Source organism: Tachysurus fulvidraco, chromosome 4 (genome assembly GCF_022655615.1).
Source record: "Tachysurus fulvidraco isolate hzauxx_2018 chromosome 4, HZAU_PFXX_2.0, whole genome shotgun sequence".
Lineage (NCBI taxonomy): Eukaryota > Metazoa > Chordata > Actinopteri > Siluriformes > Bagridae > Tachysurus > Tachysurus fulvidraco.
In genome coordinates, this window is record NC_062521.1 from 7607048 (window position 1) to 7627204 (window position 20157).

At 39.0% G+C, this 20157-nt stretch overlaps 2 protein-coding genes across 2 annotated transcripts; one reads left to right on the forward strand and one right to left on the reverse strand.

The window, feature by feature from the left end:
- The first annotated feature begins 169 nt into the window (after positions 1-169).
- LOC113655368 (zinc finger CCCH domain-containing protein 6) lies at positions 170-11489 on the forward strand. Its single transcript, XM_027165874.2, has 12 exons — positions 170-937; positions 3678-3888; positions 3989-4111; positions 4223-4406; positions 4629-4780; positions 4858-4986; positions 5089-5203; positions 5320-5429; positions 5543-5760; positions 5885-6312; positions 7896-8072; positions 8168-11489. The coding sequence occupies exons 1-12, from the start codon at positions 852-854 to the stop codon at positions 9649-9651; spliced, it is 3417 nt and encodes a 1138-aa protein (XP_027021675.2). The 5' UTR covers positions 170-851; the 3' UTR covers positions 9652-11489.
- Positions 10411-19852, reverse strand: LOC125141008 (catenin alpha-1). Its single transcript, XM_047812080.1, has 10 exons — positions 19659-19852; positions 17460-17643; positions 17264-17341; positions 17053-17147; positions 15632-16826; positions 13751-13933; positions 13466-13638; positions 11734-11750; positions 11347-11432; positions 10411-10611 (listed from the first exon to the last, which is right to left on the reverse strand). Exons 1-10 carry the CDS (start codon positions 19850-19852, stop codon positions 10411-10413), a joined length of 2406 nt encoding a protein of 801 aa, XP_047668036.1.
- Positions 19853-20157: the final 305 nt, after the last annotated feature.

Genomic DNA, 20157 nt, shown 5'->3' on the forward strand with positions numbered 1-20157 from the left:
AAGTGATAAATCTGGGCTATAATTAGCGACCTTTATTATTATAACAGACCAATTTCAGGTTTAAATGATTGGTCGCCTGCATTTGTCCACATTGTGTGAAACGAGCGCCACCTAGTGCCGAAAAGTCAGTCACTGCTGATACAAGGAATTGTCAAAAACTACTTGCGACAGAAAAATTTCAAGTCTAAAAATAAAACACTTTGGAGAACATTGCGTGAAAACACGTCTGAAACAGGATAAAACGCAGATTCTATGCGCTCAGCTTCCTATCGATATCGGCAGCCTTCTGTTCCAGGTACAAGCGCGTGTTTTTTTTTTTTGACAGCCTTGAAAACCAATAATATGAGTTAAAATGGTGACAAACTCCTGGGCGCCAGTATTCTGACCAATCAGACGAGTGTTCCGGATCCGCTGCAACACAAACCCGGATTCCGATTGGTTAAACCCCTACTAAATGGGCGGGACCTTTCTTCTTGTTCACCGTCTTCGCAGCCATTTTGCGAAAACTCTTAACGGGCGCCATGTCTGAAGGAGATACTGACTGCATCGAAAAAATCATAACAATCTCTGTTCCAACACTCCGCCTGCAGTATCGCACCAAGACAGCTGTCAGCCGACGGGACGTTTTTTAGCAAACCTGCGGTATCAAAGCTGTGTTTACAGCGTAAACATATCATCATTGACATGAGAGGATAATGTCTGTTAACCGTCTCAGTGTAGAGACGTGTATCCGTGAGTGTTCTCTTCAGACTAGCTAATACAATCCGTCATCATCTCTCACAACAAACCAACGTCTCCATGAGTGACTGAATCATCTCAGTCTTGTTGGGGAGAATCCGTTTGTAACCATCATGGCTTTTGTGAGCCTCTTCTCCTGTCCCCTAAACCCCGTCCTTGACAAAAACATGACAGACTCTGAGCTGGCAGGGGATGAAAGGTCGAGTAACGTTCTTATCTGCTTCTGTGCAGGATTTTTATTTCTACATTTTATTCAATGGCTGTTTTCATTTCACTCGATTTTTCCAACGTTTTAGGGCATTGGCTTGATTTTCGTAGCTCGTTGCAAAACAGGCCTGAAAAAAAGTCCATCTTTTATTGCATGCACTTTCATTATTCTAGCACAACTGTCACTTTATCAAACCTAGTGTGTTCCCTCCCTGCTCGTCATTGCTTTCCCTTCATTTATAACGACTTTGTGCTGCCACTTAACCTCAAGACCAGGAGCTGTTTAGTAAACTGCTCGTTACAGTGTGTTGCTACGAGCTGCTTCGAAGCTGTTTAAATATTTTGATGACGTACGGGAAACCCCGCCCACTGATGTGCCTTGGCTCAGATTTGCCCCGCCCCCTTTTATTCCAGGACCGCCCTCTCCTGCAGGGAAAAGACTTGTAGGAGTTTCCTATATAACGCAGACTGATGCTGTGCCTTTAATGATAATGTTTTTAATGTGTAGATGATGATGAATGTGTATCATGTGTCTTAGAATAATCAGGGGAATGCTGGACCTGTTTATGTTTTGTTTATTTTTTTATGAAGTATATATAAATACCTGTTAATCCAAGAGTTTCTGAAGTAACTCTTCAGATGAGAGAAGCTTTCTTGATCTATGTTGCTAAAACCTTATGCAATAACTAAGAATGGGAGAAATGATCTCTGAATAAATCACAGAGATTGGGGCATTGTTACAATGTATGTATAACGGTTACACCAAATGATTTGTTTATACTATGAACACACAGTGTGGAAGTAAACTGCTCGCTTTCACTTTAGTAATAAGATAACCTATCATTGTGCTTGTGGCCATGCAGGTTGTGCTTGATTACTGGTCTGTAGGTCCTACCTGTCCTAGGAACTCAATAACTTGCCTGAAAGTCCCCAAGAAGCATTTCTACTATAAGTTACTTCTTTAAAATATTATTTATATTTTAAAGTCCTGTTTTTTAAACCCAGACATGACTTAGCTTTGATTTGGTTTTGGCAGGATATGATAGAAAATCCAGGTTCCTGAAGTGTCTCCGTACCGAAGGAAAAATCACAACCACTCGTTCATCAGAAGATATAATAGAGTTCTTTTACTACCATGTCAATTTGGACTAGATATATGTGAGGTGGTCCTACACCTTAAACACTTTAAACAGTTGACAGCATTAATGGTCTAAAAATAATAATAAAAAAACATCTTCAGCAAAACTAAGTTAGACAAGACATGACTGATTGGGTGAGATTAAAATACATCAGGAATAATTGCATGACTTTCCCCCCCACCACAGTTTAGAAAACTAAACCAGATTTAATAATCATTTGATTCATTTATTGGAAGCATGTTCCTCCACGGTGTAAATTAGCTGTGATGACTTCTGTTAATTTGTATATACACACAGTGTCGACTCTCCCAACTGGATCCCTTTGGCAACAGTGTTTAATGTGATGTGCTTGCCATATATCTAGGGGTCTCTTGGGACACTGCGTGTTTGTCATTTTGCTTTTATATGAATAATTTATCCAGTAATCATTCAATTATCTATTACATTATGTTGTGTGTTGGATGTCATTCAACTAAAATTTGAGCGAGAGTGAAAGCAGGTGGTTTTGCTGGCATTCAGTACATCCACAATACACACCTTCCTTTGTTGTCAACGTCTTCGCTTTCCAGTTGTCACTGGAAATATCTTTACAAAGCCAAATAAATCTAAAATCTTGTTTCCTAAAAGCTAGAAATAAGAGTAAAAGAAATACTAGCATTTACTTGTACTTTGACACAGATTTCTTCTAATAATTTATAATAATCCAGTTTTGTATAAATAAGACATTTCAAAATTGAGACTTGTGGCGCAGACTGAACCGATGCAAGACATATCCTTCTGTCTTTCTTTAGCCATGTTGTTTTGTTTCCTCCAAAATCGAACCAGGGATGGGTAAAAAAAAATATCTGAATGTCAGTTGGTGGGAGCACGGTGTCAGTGTGGAAGAACTTCAGTGGTCTACACCTGAGATGAGTGGGGATGAGTCCTGCCCTCATCCCCACTGAACACTTTTGAACTGAACACCCCAGACCCCTACACTCAACATCATTGTCAGATCTCACTAATGCTCTTGTAGATGAATGATCACCCAACCCCCCCCCCCCCCCGCCATATACTAACATCTAGTGGAAAGCCTTCGCAGAGGAATAGAGCCTCTTATAAATGTTAAGAGGAGACTAATTTTGGAAAGTGATGTTCAAAATGCATTTTAGATCAGGTGTACAAAAACGTTTGGCCATATAGTGTATGTGATGGGATTGGAGGCTGCAAATTTTATTCTCTCTCATATTTTGTTTGACTCATGATACAGTATTTTCAAGTGCTGAGTTCAGTCTGCTGAAAAACATTGCTGGGTTTGCATCTGGGCCACAGTCTGCCAGATGACTTTCATTTTAGACACTCAGTTAAAGCTGAGCTATTTCCTCCAAGACACACAGCTTCCAGCATTGTCATGTTGACAATATAAGAATGTGTTAGAAGATATTATGGTTTGTGATAATGCTTTAAAAGTTCTTGTGTTAAGTGGTACATTGCATTTTTGTTAATTCTGGAGCAATTCTTATCATTTTATATTGTTGTATTGGCACCCTAGTAGTTTGCTGGAATGTACATCCATGTGTATTAATTGTCTGACCCGGAATTTAATTTTTAAAGGGAGGACGGTGAATTGGAGGATGGAGAAATCGATGATGAGGGGATAGGGATTGAAGAAGAAAAGGAAACCAAGGCGGATCCTGGAGTTTTAGACAAAGAGAAGGAAAAAGTGCGTGAGAAAGATGACAAATCGCACCGGCACACTCATAAGAGACACAGGAAAATCAAAGAGAAACACAAGTCAAAAAGAAGGCGGAGGGAGAGGCAGAAGGTATACTCCTAACTTCTTTCTTTAAAATCACATTCTGTCTTTGTGAAAGTGTTGCTTCTGAAACTTTTCTGATTGCTTATTTTTTATTGCTGTCTCTCAGCACCACTCGCCATCTAGTGGCTCTAGTTCTGACAGTTACAATACCGATCACGAGCATCAAGACAGACACAAGATCAAAAAGAGCAAAATCTCTTACCGGGATTACGACGGTCGGTTTGCACAGGTAAATTTCAGTTTCACTCATAAATCAGTTATTAGATTTAGAGATAAATGGCAATTCCTGTCTCTGTCCCTTGTCTAACCACTCTCTGTTGTTGTACCTGTTGGTTTCTAGCGTGAACACGAACCTAGTGGAGGTCATGGAAAAGCCCAGAAAACATCACAGTGCAAAAACAGTGAGAGTGAAGAGAAATATGATTATGATGAAGATCAGGACGACTTCTGTGAGGAGCTTTCCAAATACAAACAAGCCAAAGAGATCAGCAAAGCAGTACCATCTAAAGAACAGGGGACAAAATGTATGTAATTTCACTTTCAGTGTTTTATCACTTTCAACGTTTTCACAGTTTAATTGTCTATTTTGTTTTGGTCTGTCTTCATCTGCCTGCATCATTATGGATGCTTTTAAGTTATACTGAATATCTAATAATAGTAAGCCAGGGCGATGGGACGTTATTGCTTTTTGTCCCATCAGTTTTATTTTCATTGGTTGCATATTCTTTCTCACTCACCCGGTATAGTTAGTTGCCCCCGGGGTCGAGGACGTGGTGGAGGAAATTTAGGCAGGGGACGTGGTGTGCTAAACAAGAACAAGAAACTGAAGGGAAAAAGCTGGGGCCGTGGTCGGGGAAGAGGTGGAGAGCCAGGAGAAAGTGGAGGCGGAGCTATAGGGGTGAGGCTCTCTAATGACATTTGTATGCATTTTATATTCAGCAACTGTGTTTAAATACAACATTCCTGATCCTCCAGGAATGCCAAAGCCAGCAGTGTTTCCAGAAAAAACGCCCAATCATGAGTCAGGAGTTCATCAACCAACACACGGTTGAGCACAACGGAAGAAACATCTGTAAATATTTCATTGAGGGCAGGTGCATTAAAGTAAGTCTTTGCATTTTACATCTTTGTCATGTGCATGGCATGTTGTCTGATTTGGGTTTTATTTGTACGGACTGTGATCTTGATCTTTGATCTTTCTTACAGGGGGATCAATGCAAGTTTGAACATGACAACGTAATCCCAGAGAAGAAGAAAGAACTTTGCAAGTTCTATGTCCAGGGATACTGCACTAAAGGAGAGAACTGCATCTATATGCACAATATCCTTAAAAATATCAAAAGAACTATTCATTTAGTGTAAATTGTTTTCAGGTTATTGAATTAAACGTCAAGATCTGCCTTTTTTCGTATTGAGCCTTTACACACAGTATTTCACATGAATATCCCTGTAAGTTCTTCCACACTGGAGCAAAGTGCTACCAAGGAGACCACTGCAAGTTCTCTCATGACCCTTTAACCGAGGTGACAAAAGAGTTATTAGACAAGGTACGAGCTTATGTGTTTGCACTCTTTCTTTCTGCATCTGACTCTTTATTTACTCTTTAGAATGACTGATCGTTGACGTTACTCCTGTACTGTGTGTACTTTTACATTTTCAGATTTTGAACACCGATGAGGATCATGCTAATGACGAAGAGCTGGAGCTGTTGGACCTGAGGAAGCAGGGCATTGTTCCTTTGCCTAAGCCACCTCCTGGTGTAGGACTCTTACCTACACCTGGTTCAGGGAGTCCCCAAGATGGCAGCAAGAAGATCCCCTCTCTATTTGAAATCAAAGTCCAGCCAACTGTTGACCTGGCACAGAAAATTGCGCTAAGGTCCTTTTTATTTTCTATGTGATAAATTAGAATGATCTGTTGATCAGGAAGGCATTTTTAAACATTGGAAACATGTTGTTGTTAGTAATTATGTTTTTTTTTGTGATGGTTATTCAAATTTCAGGCCCAATTTCTACAATAGCACCTCTCCCCCATCTGGACAGTTTCAGGGTAGCGGAGGTTCTGCTCAGGAGGACATGGAGACTGGAAGTATGATGTCCCCTGGCCACAGTCATTCTATATTACCACCCCCAGGCTCTCCTGGATCCATGGGTGGTCCTGCTTTTCACTTCTCAGTGACAGGAGTTCCCCAGAGCCCTCCAACACAAGCACCACCACAGGGCTTTGGCCAAGGCATTCCCATGCCACCCCCGGGACTGCAAGGTCAGCCCCCAGTCTTCCATCAGAATACAAATCCTCAGATGAACCAGCAGGGGGCACACTTCAAGTCCTTGGCTGGCGGACAGATGAACACACCCTTTCAAGCTATGAGTCGGATGCCTTCAGAGTTTTTCAAAAACTTGTTCAGTGTCCAGCCACTTGCTTTAGCAGGTAGGAATAAAGCATGCTTTGCTTTTTACACATTTCTACATTTTTTTTAGAAAGTCATATAATCATGTGATTGATGCTGATGATCGTGCTCTTTTTGGCTAGGAAAACCATTAAAAAGCTAAAAAAGTAATTCTAATTATAGGCTATTTTTTGGAAATTAATATTTAAATTTAATATACACTTTTGTATTGTACATCAGAAAAATAGTAGCAAAATACTGAGTCTAATGATTGATCTAGGCTATAATAAATTAATAAATAAGGTAGTTAAATCTCTTTACTAAGTGACCACTGAGTTTAATCCCCTAAATATGACCAAATCCCAGATGTTCAATCAACTTAAAATTACATAAAGACGTACAGAGAAATAAGTTGTAAAAATTTCAACAAATCTCATCACCTTTTGCTGACGCTTAGAAACACTACTAGAAGAATTAGAATGCGTGGAAAGTTTAGGCATCTTGAGGGTTTTAAAACACTTATCACACTTGTACGGCACATGCTTGTTGAACTGAGATGCGGGAGGATGGACCGCGGCTTCACTTATACACTAGTACACAAAGCATCCGAACTAAAACCAATATGATATGCCTTTATTCGTCCCACAATGGGGAAATTTCTCTGTTACAGCAGCCAAAAAAGCATGGAGACATAATATAATATACATTTTGTTTTGTACATACTGTATATTATATTATATACTGTATGTATAAAAAAATGTATATTGCATGTTTTTCAAAGATAAGATTAAGTCAGCAACAAGGAAAGCTGGTAGCCTGAAGTAAAGATTTTTTGAAAGAATTGCTTAACTTATTTCTTGTGTCTTTAACTTTCCCCCAAAAAACAATAGAATTTTTATTAACAAAATTTTCTGAGCGATTTTACACTTAAAAACATGAAAACTTATAAATTACTTCAGAAATGAAACAAACACTTTTGCAGGTTTTTTTTTTGAGGAATTCTCAAATTTCACAGATCTGTGAAAAAATCGCGAATTCAAATGAAAAAGATTCAATGAAAATTTCGCTAATCTTTGAATGCACAATGTTTTACTATATTGTAATAGTAAGTCACAATGATATTGTTACTATAGCAACCATTTGCAGCTGGAGATACTGTCCATGCTTCCCTTTTATACAGTAATGCTGCACAGACCAGACAGATTTGAGCATTTTAAAGAGCTGGTAAAGAAATTAAAAGGAAAAAGCTAATGATTGATGACTGAGTTCAGCTGAGAGAAGCATTTCTGGTTGAACTGTTGCTTTAAAAGTCATATTTATCTTAAGACAATATATTTTTTATTATGTTTATATAAACTAAGTGAGAGAAGAGCCTCTTCCATGTTAACAATTGCATGTTAATTTCTTAGTGAGCATCATTCTATGCCAAGGACATGCAGAAGTACATATGTAGTAGCTTGTTAATGTATAATCGCAATGCAGCTCCGGTCAAGGATACTTATTTGCCCCACTGTAACATTTAAACTGTGATTAAATCACAAGGGGCTAGTACAATTTTACTTCTGATTGAAAGAGTTTAATGAACCCCTCATTTACAGTGCTCCAAATATTCTTGTGTTACTAGAAGAAGGTCAGGACCCCCAGCAGCTCCAGGGAGGCAGTGGCGAGTCCCATAGTGGCATGCAGGACATGTTGCCAGCTGTTCAGAAAGCTTTGCTTTTACACCTGAATCAAAATCAACAGGACTCTGACTCACACAGAACTGATGGACAGGACTCCACACCAGTCAGCAGAGACAAAGGTCAGAAATGAAATGTGCTGTGTGAATATAACTTTTTATAAACATATACAATCTGAGCATACATTTCATCTGTAAAAATGTATTCCTTGTTTCAGACGAAACCACAAATTGGTATTCTAGTGATGATGAGGATGGCAGCAGTGTAACAGCCATCTTAAACACTCTAAAAAAGCAGAATGAAATGTTGCAGATGCAACAGTCCCAACAGTCTAAGCTTCAACAGTCTGCCATGCAGGTCCCCTTGAATGACCCCAGGCTTCACAAGGAAAGGGCTCTGGCTGACCCTCGGCAGCACGTTCCAGACTGCAGGAGAGAACCGGAAAGTGTAATTGACCCCAGATTAGCCAGAGATACCCACAAGGCTAAGCCTTTAGAACCTATGAACTCAAAGGTAGTTCCACACCACCACCCACACACTAGCTCCTCTGTAGCCCAGAAGCCTTCTGCTGTGGAAGAGGATGAGGAGGGAGAGCGAGAGCTGAGGGAACGAGCTGCCCTAATTCCACTTGATCCAAGTCCTGGAGCTATGCTGCGTGACCCTCGCTGCCAAGTCAAACAGTTTAGTCACATCCGTGTGGATATCCTCCTTCAGCGCCCAGCCTTCGCTCACAGTGTAGTGTGGGCACCTGAGGATCTCATTCCACTGCTAATTCCCAAACAGGAGCCCTCTATAAATCTTCCTTTGCCTCCTCTCATCGCAGATGCCCAGATGAACCGCAACCTCTCAACCTCTTCAGACCATCCATCCTCTGCGCTGACTACTCCAGATCCACGCCTGGCACGCCTCAGAGAAGATGTGGATGTGCAAAGCATCCCTCATGGCAGGACTCTGCAGCCTCGACTTAACCCCGAGAAACCGACAGATCCCCGGACTCATAAAGTTGGGGAGGCCAGGATAAGTCGGGCTGGGAGCCTAGACTCAAAGCTGCCTGTCAAGAGAGAAAGTTCCTCTGGTGCAGGGGTTTCTGATCCAAGATTACAGCGAGCTGCGTCTCGTCATTCTGCCACTACAGCTAGGTCTGATTCAGAGAAACTGCCCCCATATGCCCCTCACTTGGCATCTTCCACAGGTAGCGGATTGGAAAGCCCTACCACACTGCTTGGGGGCATTAGCTTGTATGATCCACGTAACCACACCTTGCTTTTGCCAAAACAGGAGCCAGAGGAACCCCTGAAAAATGCAGGCATCCTAAAACAAACAGGTATATCTGAGACCCTTCCACTGCCACAGGTGCCTTCACCAGTGGTGAACGAAAAGAAGAGTGAAGACTCATCTGAAGTCTCAGAAAACCAGACCAACGGTTCTCAGCCGGGCCAGATCATGCCTATAGCGATGACAGCTCCTTTTTGCTCCCCTGTGCGTGCAGCAGCACCCGCCATGCACAACCTACCAATCCAGCAACTAGCGGCGCTCATACGACCAGCTTACATAGACAGCCGCCCGAGCAGGCCTACTGGACAGACTACTGGAGCCCAGGAGGAAGAGCCAGATGATGACAAAGAAGTGGAAAAAAAGGACAGGCCATTAAGGGATGTATTTAAAACCTTTGACCCCACAGCCTCACCATTCTGTCAGTAAACACTCCCGTATTGAGACCAGTCAGTCTCTGTTAGGAATTCACACACCACTGTATGCATGTCATATTTATTTATCTTTGTTTTGTACATACACTTCACAAAGTCACACGAACAGCTAACATTACATAATGTCATCAGAGTATACTAGCATCAAGCATCAGCATACTGACAAGTGCTCCTCAAATAGTCTGTAAGCTTTACTCTGAATAAATGCGTTTGAAGATCTAAACTTATTAATACAGACACTGTTCAAGGAGAAATGTGGTTAAAATATTGTTTAGTGGTACTTAAAGAATACCAGTTAAATATCTTAGATCTATGTATTAAATAAAAGTGTACAATTGTGCTTGTAATTATTTAAAAGTATACGTGATCACGTGGCTAATGTACTGCGACTAGATTACTTTTCAAACATTTGTGATAGTTTGTGCTGAAGATACACCTCGAGCAAGGAAAATGAAAGACCAAATTTCATCTAGAGAATACTTTTTTTTTCTGTACAGTGGAGTTTATGAAATCTTGTAGCACTTTATTTTATGGACAACTTTCAATTAACGGTTTTATTGTTTTAGGTGTTTTTCCATATATTTGTACTGAATTGTTTTGGTTACCTGTGTGAAAAAGGACACTGAAAGATTGTCCATCACATTACTTTTATATTGTCTTAAATAAATTGCAAATGCTGTGACTTTTCACATAATTGTACACTACAATCTTTACTTTTTTTATCTAGGAAAGGTGTTTGTTTGTTACAGAAGCTTTATTTATATCTTTCAAGTACGCTGATGGGTGGTGCAAGGCTTGGTGTTGCATGCTGTTGAGATGTCTTGCGGAGACCCAGGTCATCAGTCTCCGGGTTCAGCTGTTCTTGTGTCCGATGGATGAGGAGGTTCTTTTTCCACTGTATGCACAGGGAAGCTGCCTTTGCCGCATCAGAATTGGGCTCAGGTTGTCTCAGTCCCTTTGACATTGAAAAGAAAGTCATTGCATTTAATTGTCTAAACCAAATTCATACTACAGAAAATGCAAAATAATGTCATGTTTTCAGTGTATTCAGTTTTATACACCCAGGTTCCACTTTCCAAACTGTATAATCCCAATTATCCAATCAGCCGATAATGTGGAAGCAAAAGCTTCAGTTAATTTTCACTTCAGAATGGGAAAACAATGGGATCTCAGTAACTTTGTTGCATGGTTAGTGGTGTGAGAGAGGCTGGTTTGAGTATTACAGAAACTGCTCATTTCTTGGGATTTTTAGGAACAAAAGATCGTAGAGGTTACGCAAAATGGTGCTAAAAACACCCTAAACTCAAGAGCTTTCTTGTTGATGATACCCACAAGGCTAAGCCTAAGAATCGAAGGAGACTGGCGAGATTGGTTTAAGCTAAAAGGAACGCTATGATGTATCAAATAGCCACTGGTTATAAGCAAAAAAATATTTTTTTAAAAAAGCACATGTTGAACCTTGAGGTGGCTGGGACAATTAACTTGAGGCTAGATTCAACACACGTTCACCAAAACAAGAAACCTGGTCATTTTCCAGCTGCCTAATTTGCAGTCTTCAATTTCTTTTATCTGACAAGAATGGAACCCAATATGGTGCTCACTGGATGTTGATTGATTTTTCAGACCATTCTGTGTAACCTTTGGGGACTGTTGCCCATGAACATCCCAGCCGATCACTTTTTTGAAATACCCAAGCCAGCTCATCTAGAAACAACAGGCCGTCACAGTTAAAGTCTGTAGCAGGGAAATCCCCATTCTGACAGTTGAAATTAAAACCTGTAAACGAACGTTTAAAAAAAGCAAATACAATAAAAGTGAGTTTGTGCAATCAAATTCAAATTTAGTTTATTTGTATAGCGCTTTTAACAATTCCCATTGTCTCAAAACAGCTTTAAAGAAGCATGGAAACAGAAGAAAGAGAATATAAATATATAATAATCAAGTGTTGGAATCAACTCCCCTCCCCCAGTGGTAAAGTCTTGCCTTGTCAAAATAAGGTGCATTTAACTTCTGCCTTTTAAGGTCTAAAAAGACTGGAAACACTTAGAGATTTTGTAAACATTTCAAGCTTACGTACATTCTTCGATCTGCACGCTTCAATTTAGAACACAAATGTTTTATAGGTTTCAAATCTGGAGACTGAAACATTGGGTATGGTGTGCTATTAGCAATTATTAAATTGATTGACCCCCTTTATGCATTTGATATCCTCCAGGTAAAAATATTTTGGGCTAAAATATCTTGGTTCCTGGTACCACATATCATCATGCACTTGTAAAGCAACACTCTTTTGCATGGGTAAATATCTTCAACTGTTTGACTAGATCTTTTTCTTATATTTTTTTACACACTGGTGGGTGCCAATCATTTTGGAGTAAAAACCTAATGGTACTTATTTTAAGATAATATTATCAGAGTACCTTACATTGATATAATTTTACCTTTATGCATGCGGTTTCTGCAGCTCGAACCCCTTGGATAACTGTTTGAAGCAAATTCTGGGCATTTTTCACCAGGATTTCATCAGAGGACTTGCACGCAGGCGTCACTGCATTAACACTGGAGAGACACCATGCACCCCTTGGGTCACATGATATATTGTCCTGTTTAATTAATGGTTAATATCTTGTAGAATGGTACAGTGTTGAAATGCAAGAGTAGTACGAAAGTACCTTAACCTGTATACAGCTGAGGCCAAAAATGTACTTTCACCTAGACAGAGGACATTCAGACTTACACAACTTCATACGCATCATACTTCGTGTGTGTTCAGTTAGGTGTGTACAGCTTTTATCTTCTATTATCAGATGGGCCAAAAATGTACATACTGTACTTAGTATTTGGTGTTGCCTTGCAATTGTTTAATTTAAATGACATAAATGAGGGAGACTTCTACAAGCGTCTAACAATTTTTGCCCCTTTCTCTAGATAAAACTTGATTTAGTCAGGTTTGTAGGGTTCCTTGGTTGGGCAAGGGCTTGTTCAGTGTGATTGCAGAGTGCAGGATGTTGGATCATTCTTCTGTTTTTAAATATTTGCTTTATTTCTTAGAATTTGTCAGTAATTAGTACTCTGATGGTGAATATCACAGTATTACAAGTTTGTATAAATAAGATAAAGAGGACTAGTGATAAATACATAGTTTTGATAGGGGAAATATTTGATACCTTAGGCAGAGATGCCCCAGCTAAGGTACTGTAATTTTTACAGCTTTCACAGGGGCTTTTGTTTGTCCAAAAGATTTTCAAACCTATTTAAGACTTTGATATGTTTACTTTGGTCCTCCATCTCCTGTCGTTTTGGGGTTGAACCGAGTTTGCTTATTCCTAAGAGTTTATTTGTGTCTCATTAGTAAATGATGCAGTGACATCGTGGTCCATTATTTGTTCTGTTTGCCTACAGTTGTTTGGTACTCCTACTCATGGTACCTTCAGATTTTCAAAATTGCTTCTAAGTTTTTGGAATTTTCAGTTGTTTATCAGGCAAAAAATCACTTTCTAAAGAAAGGGCTTTAAATATTGCAGTCCCTATGATATCCCAGTTATGACAAATAGCTAGTAAGGAGCTTCTAATGTCATCAAATCAATTTCTGAAGTTTTAAAGTTATTTTTTTTAATGTTATACTTTTAACCTAGTGTATGTAAAATTTTGACCTGTATTCTGAGCTTGTGAATTACAGCTAGATTTAAAAAAAAAAAAAAATGCCATAATTAACTTGCTAATTAACCTTGCCTAATTAACTATACATAGAAATGTATGATGACTTGTGGAGTCAGTGTAGGTAATGATTGTGTGTTGATATACTTCACCTGGAAATAATGGTGAGCTGGTTAGTAATGGTAACAATCCGCTCTGCTATGATGCACAGCTCCTTATTAGACTGTTGATCCAGGCAATGCTCAGCTATTACCTTCACAAAATGTGTGACAGTCTGGCAGCTCAAGACTAAATCTTTAGCTGAGGATACAAAGGCATCTTTACTCTGGAAATAAAATGAAAGACATTAAATAAAAATGAAATATCAGTTTTTAATATTAGTACCAATTGCTATTACTAATTTAAGATGTTTTTTTTTTTTGTTTTTTTTTTTTTACCTGAATTGGCCCTTTCCTTTTTAAGTATTGGGTCATATCATAGATTTTATCAGCCATTTCTCTGGTCACCTTGACAATCTGATTTCCAGGAACATCCCACCTTTCTGCTTCTTGTTTCAGGAAGAGTGAAGTGTAGGCCAGTGATGGATCCAGAGAGCTGAACACTGGCACTCTAACACTATTCTGTGATAACAGGTCCAATGTAATACATGAATGTTTAATGTCTACATGAATCCTGAAAATAGAGAATAAATCAATTTGTAATGTCACTCATAGCATTGTTGAATAATTTATTACCATTCTTGATTCTTGGTGGTTCATCGGAGGAATGTTTACAGGGTTTGCTTTTTTTTTTTCAGCGATGACTTGACTAGGAGGTTTTGTGTTCTCTGTGATAGAGCTTTGTTTCATATTAGTCTGCAGAACTCCATTGTATGCTTTGCCCTGCAAACCAAGTTTGATCTGTTCTTTTATGATGGGAAAAATTCCATCTACTTTGTAAAGCTCTTCAACAAGGTAATGTGCTTTTGCTGACCAGCACTGTGTCTGAATGTCAATGCTTAAAGTCTCAGAAATAGTCCGAGTCTCCATTATTATCTTTGCCCTACTTACTATTTCTGACATCTGAAATGACAAATGGTCGCTAATAAATCTCAGATTGGACCTCTCTCTTGGGTCTCTCATAAAGTTTAAACATTCTTGGACAGATTCTGTTGCGCTTTTAACATTCATCAGCAAAACTTCAGCAGTTGCATCAAACTGTGTGTGGATTTTGTCAGCTTCCACTGGACATTTTTTTATACAAGCCAGAGAGACAATGTTTTGAATTGCTGTTACATACTCCTCATTAACTTTGCTCAAGGTACAACATAGGGATTTCATTTTTATTTGAAGCTGTCTCTGTAGAAGCTCTGTTCTTGCAAGTCTCAGGATACCTGACCTGGATAGAGTACCAAGGTCATCTGTGGCTTGTAAATAGGCCTCACTGAGCGCTTTCACATCATCTCGTTCCTTCAAGAGTTTGGTTTTACAGCTGTCTGTACAGTTGAATGAAGACAGCCTTGCCGCCTCTTGGATTCGAAGTGAGTTTTCAGACATTGCTGCAAACCATTTTTTGGGTGTCATCTGATGCTGGCTCAACTGTCCCCTTCCATGAATGGTACTTGTTCCCAAAATCCTATCCAATGTGGTCAGCAGAACTTGTATGGATAATGCCCAGAGGATGCAAGGTCCATCACATTCATTAGCATCAGACTGGCTTGCTTTGGAGACTAGGAGGTCTGCAAGATTCTTTGTATTAGTTTGGGCTTTTTGGAGCTTGCTTAATAGAAATGTTATGCTGTCATTACTCTCACTGCTCCTCACTTTAATATCAGTTAAAGTCACAAGTTCAACTGTGTCTGAACACAAACACATGACTTCTGTGAGCTCTTGGATACAGTTGTCCACCATGTTTGCTGTTTGACTATGTATCATTGCTTTGATGGCATGGTACCACATGCCAGTTACTGGCAGCAGAATATTGTGTGTGGTTTTAAGAAGGTCAGAAAACTGAACACTATGTTTATAGACAGTATCTATGATCTTGACTGAGCTCATGGCTGTTTCCTGTGCTGCCTGAACAAGCAATGGGGTCAGAGTAACTAGCTCAGACCGAAGCGTTTCCATTTCATGATTATTATTTTCCTCTACAATACAGGCAGCCTCCTTCGTAGCCTGGGTATAACAAGTGGAAAATTCCATAATCCGTGTGCAAGCTATATTTAAAGCTTCAACATTTTTATCTTTACTCATGTTAATCACTTCATATAAGAGAGGCAACAAATCAGAACTGTGAGATATTTGGACAGATTGTGAGTCTATAAATAATGGCTTCTTTACATTTCTGGTTTCAGGCTGATGCACTGTGGTAAGTTCAGTATTTTTCTTTTCTGGAAGTGTTGCTTTAAGCTCTACTTCCAAATCTTCCTTTTTATCCCTATTATCTAAAGTCTCTATTTTGGCCTGATCATTTGTTGTCCTCTTTGGCTCTTCAGTGTAAGGGACTGGTGGGGTAGTAGTCACCTGCCGAGCCCCTTCTCTCAGAGGACTAAGCAGGTCTGGGTGTTGTAGACCGTCTAAACCCTCAAGAAGAACATCAAAGTTCTTTATAGAGACCATGATGCTGTTGGTCAACAAAGGGAATGCTTCCTCTTGAAAGTTGGTGTTAAATATCTCTGTTGCATGCCCTGTCACTTCAGCTAGAGATTTTTCAGCTTGCTTAATAAGTACTAGTAATCCATTACGGTATATGGGATCATCACTTTTATCTACACATCTTCTTACAAACTGAACTATCTGGCTCATTCGACCAATCAGAAGTCTTAAATGTTTGCTCAAAAGGTGGTGGTTCTGGGACTTATGAGCCTCTTGACACCTATCCAAATCATCCTTCATCTCCAGAATAGAGAGGTGTATGAAATCCTTTACATTTATGACATTGTAGAATGCATTCAGCAGTTGTTTTGTTTCCTCCTCCCATTTCTGATGAAAACTGATCAGTTTATGTAAAGCCCCATGGTACAGTACTGAGTCTCCCTCAAGCTCCAGCAAAAGTGGTAGGACTCCATCCTTTAATCTCATAAGGCAAGAAATGGAGTTTTCCACACCCTCAAGACTCTTTTCGTCAGTAGCTAAAGCTGAGACAAAGCTGGCTACTTTAGCCATCCTATCTGCATGGGATATGAAAGTTTTAAATAAAGTTTGGATAGGATCCATGTCCAAACCATCCTCTAGATCAGCTTCAAAGACGTTATGTACAGTGTTTACCAGCTGCTCTAGAGGACTTGATTCTAAGACAAAGGTGTCAATTATCTGATATAAAGTTGCTTTTACCACTGCCTCATCCAGCTCATGGATTTGTATCATTAAAGAGATACGCAACTTCTCCTGATGTTCATTTGGCTTCTGCTTATCTGTGCAGTTTATATTTATCTGTCTCATCTGCTGTATCTCTGTCCACAGTTGCAGGATAAGTTTACAGTTTGCAGTCACACAAGACCTAATTTCTCTCTGAAGGGAATTTGTGATATCCATGCTATGGAATACCAAATCTCGCAACACAACATCAAAGTTACTGTCTTTATACCAATTGAATGCTGGATCAGACAGGGATTTCAACAATCTGATCCGTCTCTCTGTATAATATCCAAATGAGCCTTTGGACCTGCATTGATAGTTACCCTTGAGCACCATTATGATATCATTTATAGTGGAGTCCACTAGTTGGAGGATGTATTTTTTTGATGCTTGTGCCACCTCACTGGTTGGGTGTTTGATTGTTGTGTACATGGCAGTGTGAAGCATTGAGATACTTCTTCTCAATATTTCCACAGATGCTTTCACACAGTCTTGCTGCCTGTGATCACGCATGTCTTTAACTCTATTCATTACCAAGTTGTGAAGTGACAGTAATGCCTTGGAAAATGCTTGAAATGCTTTTAGTAATGATTGTATTTCTGTAGAATCTCCAACGTATCTTAGGGAATCCAGAAGCCAGTGAGCAGCTGAAGTAATTTTCCTTACAGTTGCCTCATCAGCCACTAAAAGAACCTATATCAATAAAAAGCAAGTTAGGTCTGATGTAAAAACAAAACAAAACAATAGTACTGTGAGTAACTAGACATAACCATATCTTATGCATTCTAATAGCTTATTTTTCTCATTTTACCTTCACAACTCCCAGGAGCACATTCTGTGTGGCTTGAATAAGTTCGTCTCTGTGCTGTCTAACTTCTGGCTGTATGCTGAGCTTTTGAGTGGCAAGGAGAACATGCTGACCTGACATTATTAGAGGTTCCAAGAGTAGACCCATTTCCAGCCTCATGACATCATCTTCTGACTCTGCCATGACTCTGTGGACAGGAAAACAGAAACACAATAATATTACCTGTGTTTAGACTGGCATAATGCTAAGAATAACAATAGTTAACATTACAAATGTAAATCTTTTGCTACCTAGCTACTACATGTAGATGACAATACACTGTATAACCAAGGGCCTTCTATTCACCACAGTTTTCCTGCTTATTATTTTGAAAATGAACACATTGCATCATGGCTGTAATAAATACAAATAACACTCGGTCTTCATTTTTGGAAATTTGGCTTTTAGTATCTTTGGTATACTCAAAATTAATATGCGTATTGGATTTTTTTAAAAATCTCACTATAGCCTTAATAATTTGTGACATTGTTATAAAGGTATTTTTTAAGAAACTTTTATTTGATACTCTGGTCCACACTGAAACGCATGGTTCATATAGTATTTAGTAGCTGAACATCCATACTGTGACTCTGTAAAGATGCTTGATTGGATTCAGATATGGTAAATGGAGACACCACTGAAGAACACTGTACCAGTTGTCAGGTTTATGGAACTAGCTGGAGACAACTTCTGCTTTGTGACATGTTGCATTATCATCCTGGGTACATTGCAGCCATAAAGAGATGCACATGGTCAACAGTCAAGAAACAGCAACAATCCTCAATTATATTTCATCTGAGGACAATGCAGATTATATTTGACTAATATAAAGATGTGCCAAGAAAACAACACCGTTTTACCACCACTGTCAGCTGGAACTCTTCGCAAAACGTGAATTGGGTCAATATGGTCAAACTGTTGAGGCCACATTCTGATCCATAGATATATAGAATTTTAAATTTTAAGTTAATCTTTTTTAAATTAATTTTAAACTTTAATTGTATATATTAATTTATTTTTTTGTCCTTATATTTTCTTCTTCTTCTTCTTCTTCTTCTTCTTCTTCTTCTTCTTCTTCTTCTTCTTCTTCTTCTTCTTCTTATTATTATTATTATTATTATTATTATTATTATTATTATTTATATATTATTTATATTTATATTATTATATGATTATTTCTTTTTCTCTCTCGTCTGTTTCTATACTTCTGGAGAGCTGCTTTGTGAGACTAGGGGAAATTGTTAAAAGCGCTATACAAATAAATTGAATTGAATTGAATTGAATCCAAAGAGTGTGTGTGTGCCCTGCGATGGGTTGGCACTCCGTCCAGGGTGTATCCTGCCTTGATGCCCGATGACGCCTGGGATAGGCACAGGCTCCCCGTGACCCGAGTAGTTCGGATAAAGCGGTAGAAAATGAATGAATGAATGAATGAATGAATTGAATTGAATCCAAAGAGTGTGTGTGCCCTGCGATGGGTTGGCACTCCGTCCAGGGTGTATCCTGCCTTGAAGCCCGATGACGCCTGAGATAGGCACAGGCTCCCTTGACTCGAGAAGTTCGGTATAAGAGGTAGAAAATGAATGAATGAATGAATGAATGAATGAATGAATGAATTGAATCCAACCATCTGCATGTAGCAGTGAATATTGATATCCTTTAAGTTTTTTAAATTTTCAGCTGACTAGTTTGGTTAAGCCTCTAAGAGCCTTACCACAGTCTCAAATTCCTGTTCTTGGCTGGCAGAAGGGGAATCTTATATAGTCGTTTGCTGTTGTAGCCCATCTGCCTCAAAGGTTTGATGTGTTGTGTGGTGTCTTCTTAAAATTATTGTAAAGATTGCTTATTGGAACCTTATTTGGCTATTTTCTTCTGACCTTTCTCAACAATAAGGTGTTTCCACCAGCAAACAAATCACTTACTGAATTGTTTTATTCTCATTTATGCAATAAGATTTTCTTCTTCCTGGTATTTGATAAATTAAATGGTATGGAGTTGTGATGATAACTGAAAATGAACTGAAGCTATTAACCTTTATCATAATGGTGGAGCCACCTAAATGTCTGGATGAATACATAAATGTGTAACAGTAGTAACTAGTAATAAAGTGCACCATGTTCAACATGGCCAGTGAATTATTATCTTAAATGATCTTTAACTGACCTTGATGCTACATCAGCCATGTTTCTGGAGGCTTTGGCTACAGCACGAGCTGAAGCTTCCAGCTGGATGAACTGTTCTGTCGTGTCATCAGCCTCAGACAGCAGCGTGAGGTAGCATATGTGTATGGTGATGGGGGCGACAACCTGCTCAATCAAACTGGTCTTTATCAAGCTGTCTTCTACTAGGGAGGCCATCACTTATAAGGAAAATATAATCTCAAATTAACGGCATATTAAAGCGTATTATAACGCTATAACGCATAACGCACATTATAACGTTATAACGCACACATCACACACACACACACACACACACACACACACGTGAATGACATCATAAATTACATAGTGTGTTTGTATACTGAACATGTTTTTTTCTTTTGGCCTGGTTACATTTAAAAACCTTAAAAGCATTCCTAAGGTATTACAATTTACAAACTAATGTCACAAACCTAGAAAATAGACTGAAACAATCTTGCTCTTAAAATCTGGGAAATTGT

Bases quoted from the DNA above. Each gene is read 5' to 3' on its own strand.
- LOC113655368 (XM_027165874.2), top strand. From the start codon at position 852: ATGGCTTTTGTGAGCCTCTTCTCCTGTCCCCTAAACCCCGTCCTTGAC. The intron at 5,204-5,319 runs ATATCCTTAAAA...ACAGTATTTCAC, and splicing joins GAACTGCATCTATATGCACA to ATGAATATCCCTGTAAGTTC. The intron at 6,313-7,895 runs GTAGGAATAAAG...TTGTGTTACTAG, and splicing joins CCAGCCACTTGCTTTAGCAG to AAGAAGGTCAGGACCCCCAG.
- LOC125141008 (XM_047812080.1), bottom strand. From the start codon at position 19,852: ATGGCCTCCCTAGTAGAAGACAGCTTGATAAAGACCAGTTTGATTGAG. The intron at 17,644-19,658 runs GTCAGTTAAAGA...TCCTGTCCACAG, and splicing joins ATGGCTGATGTAGCATCAAG to AGTCATGGCAGAGTCAGAAG. The intron at 17,148-17,263 runs GTTGGAGATTCT...GCGTGATCACAG, and splicing joins TTCTGGATTCCCTAAGATAC to GCAGCAAGACTGTGTGAAAG.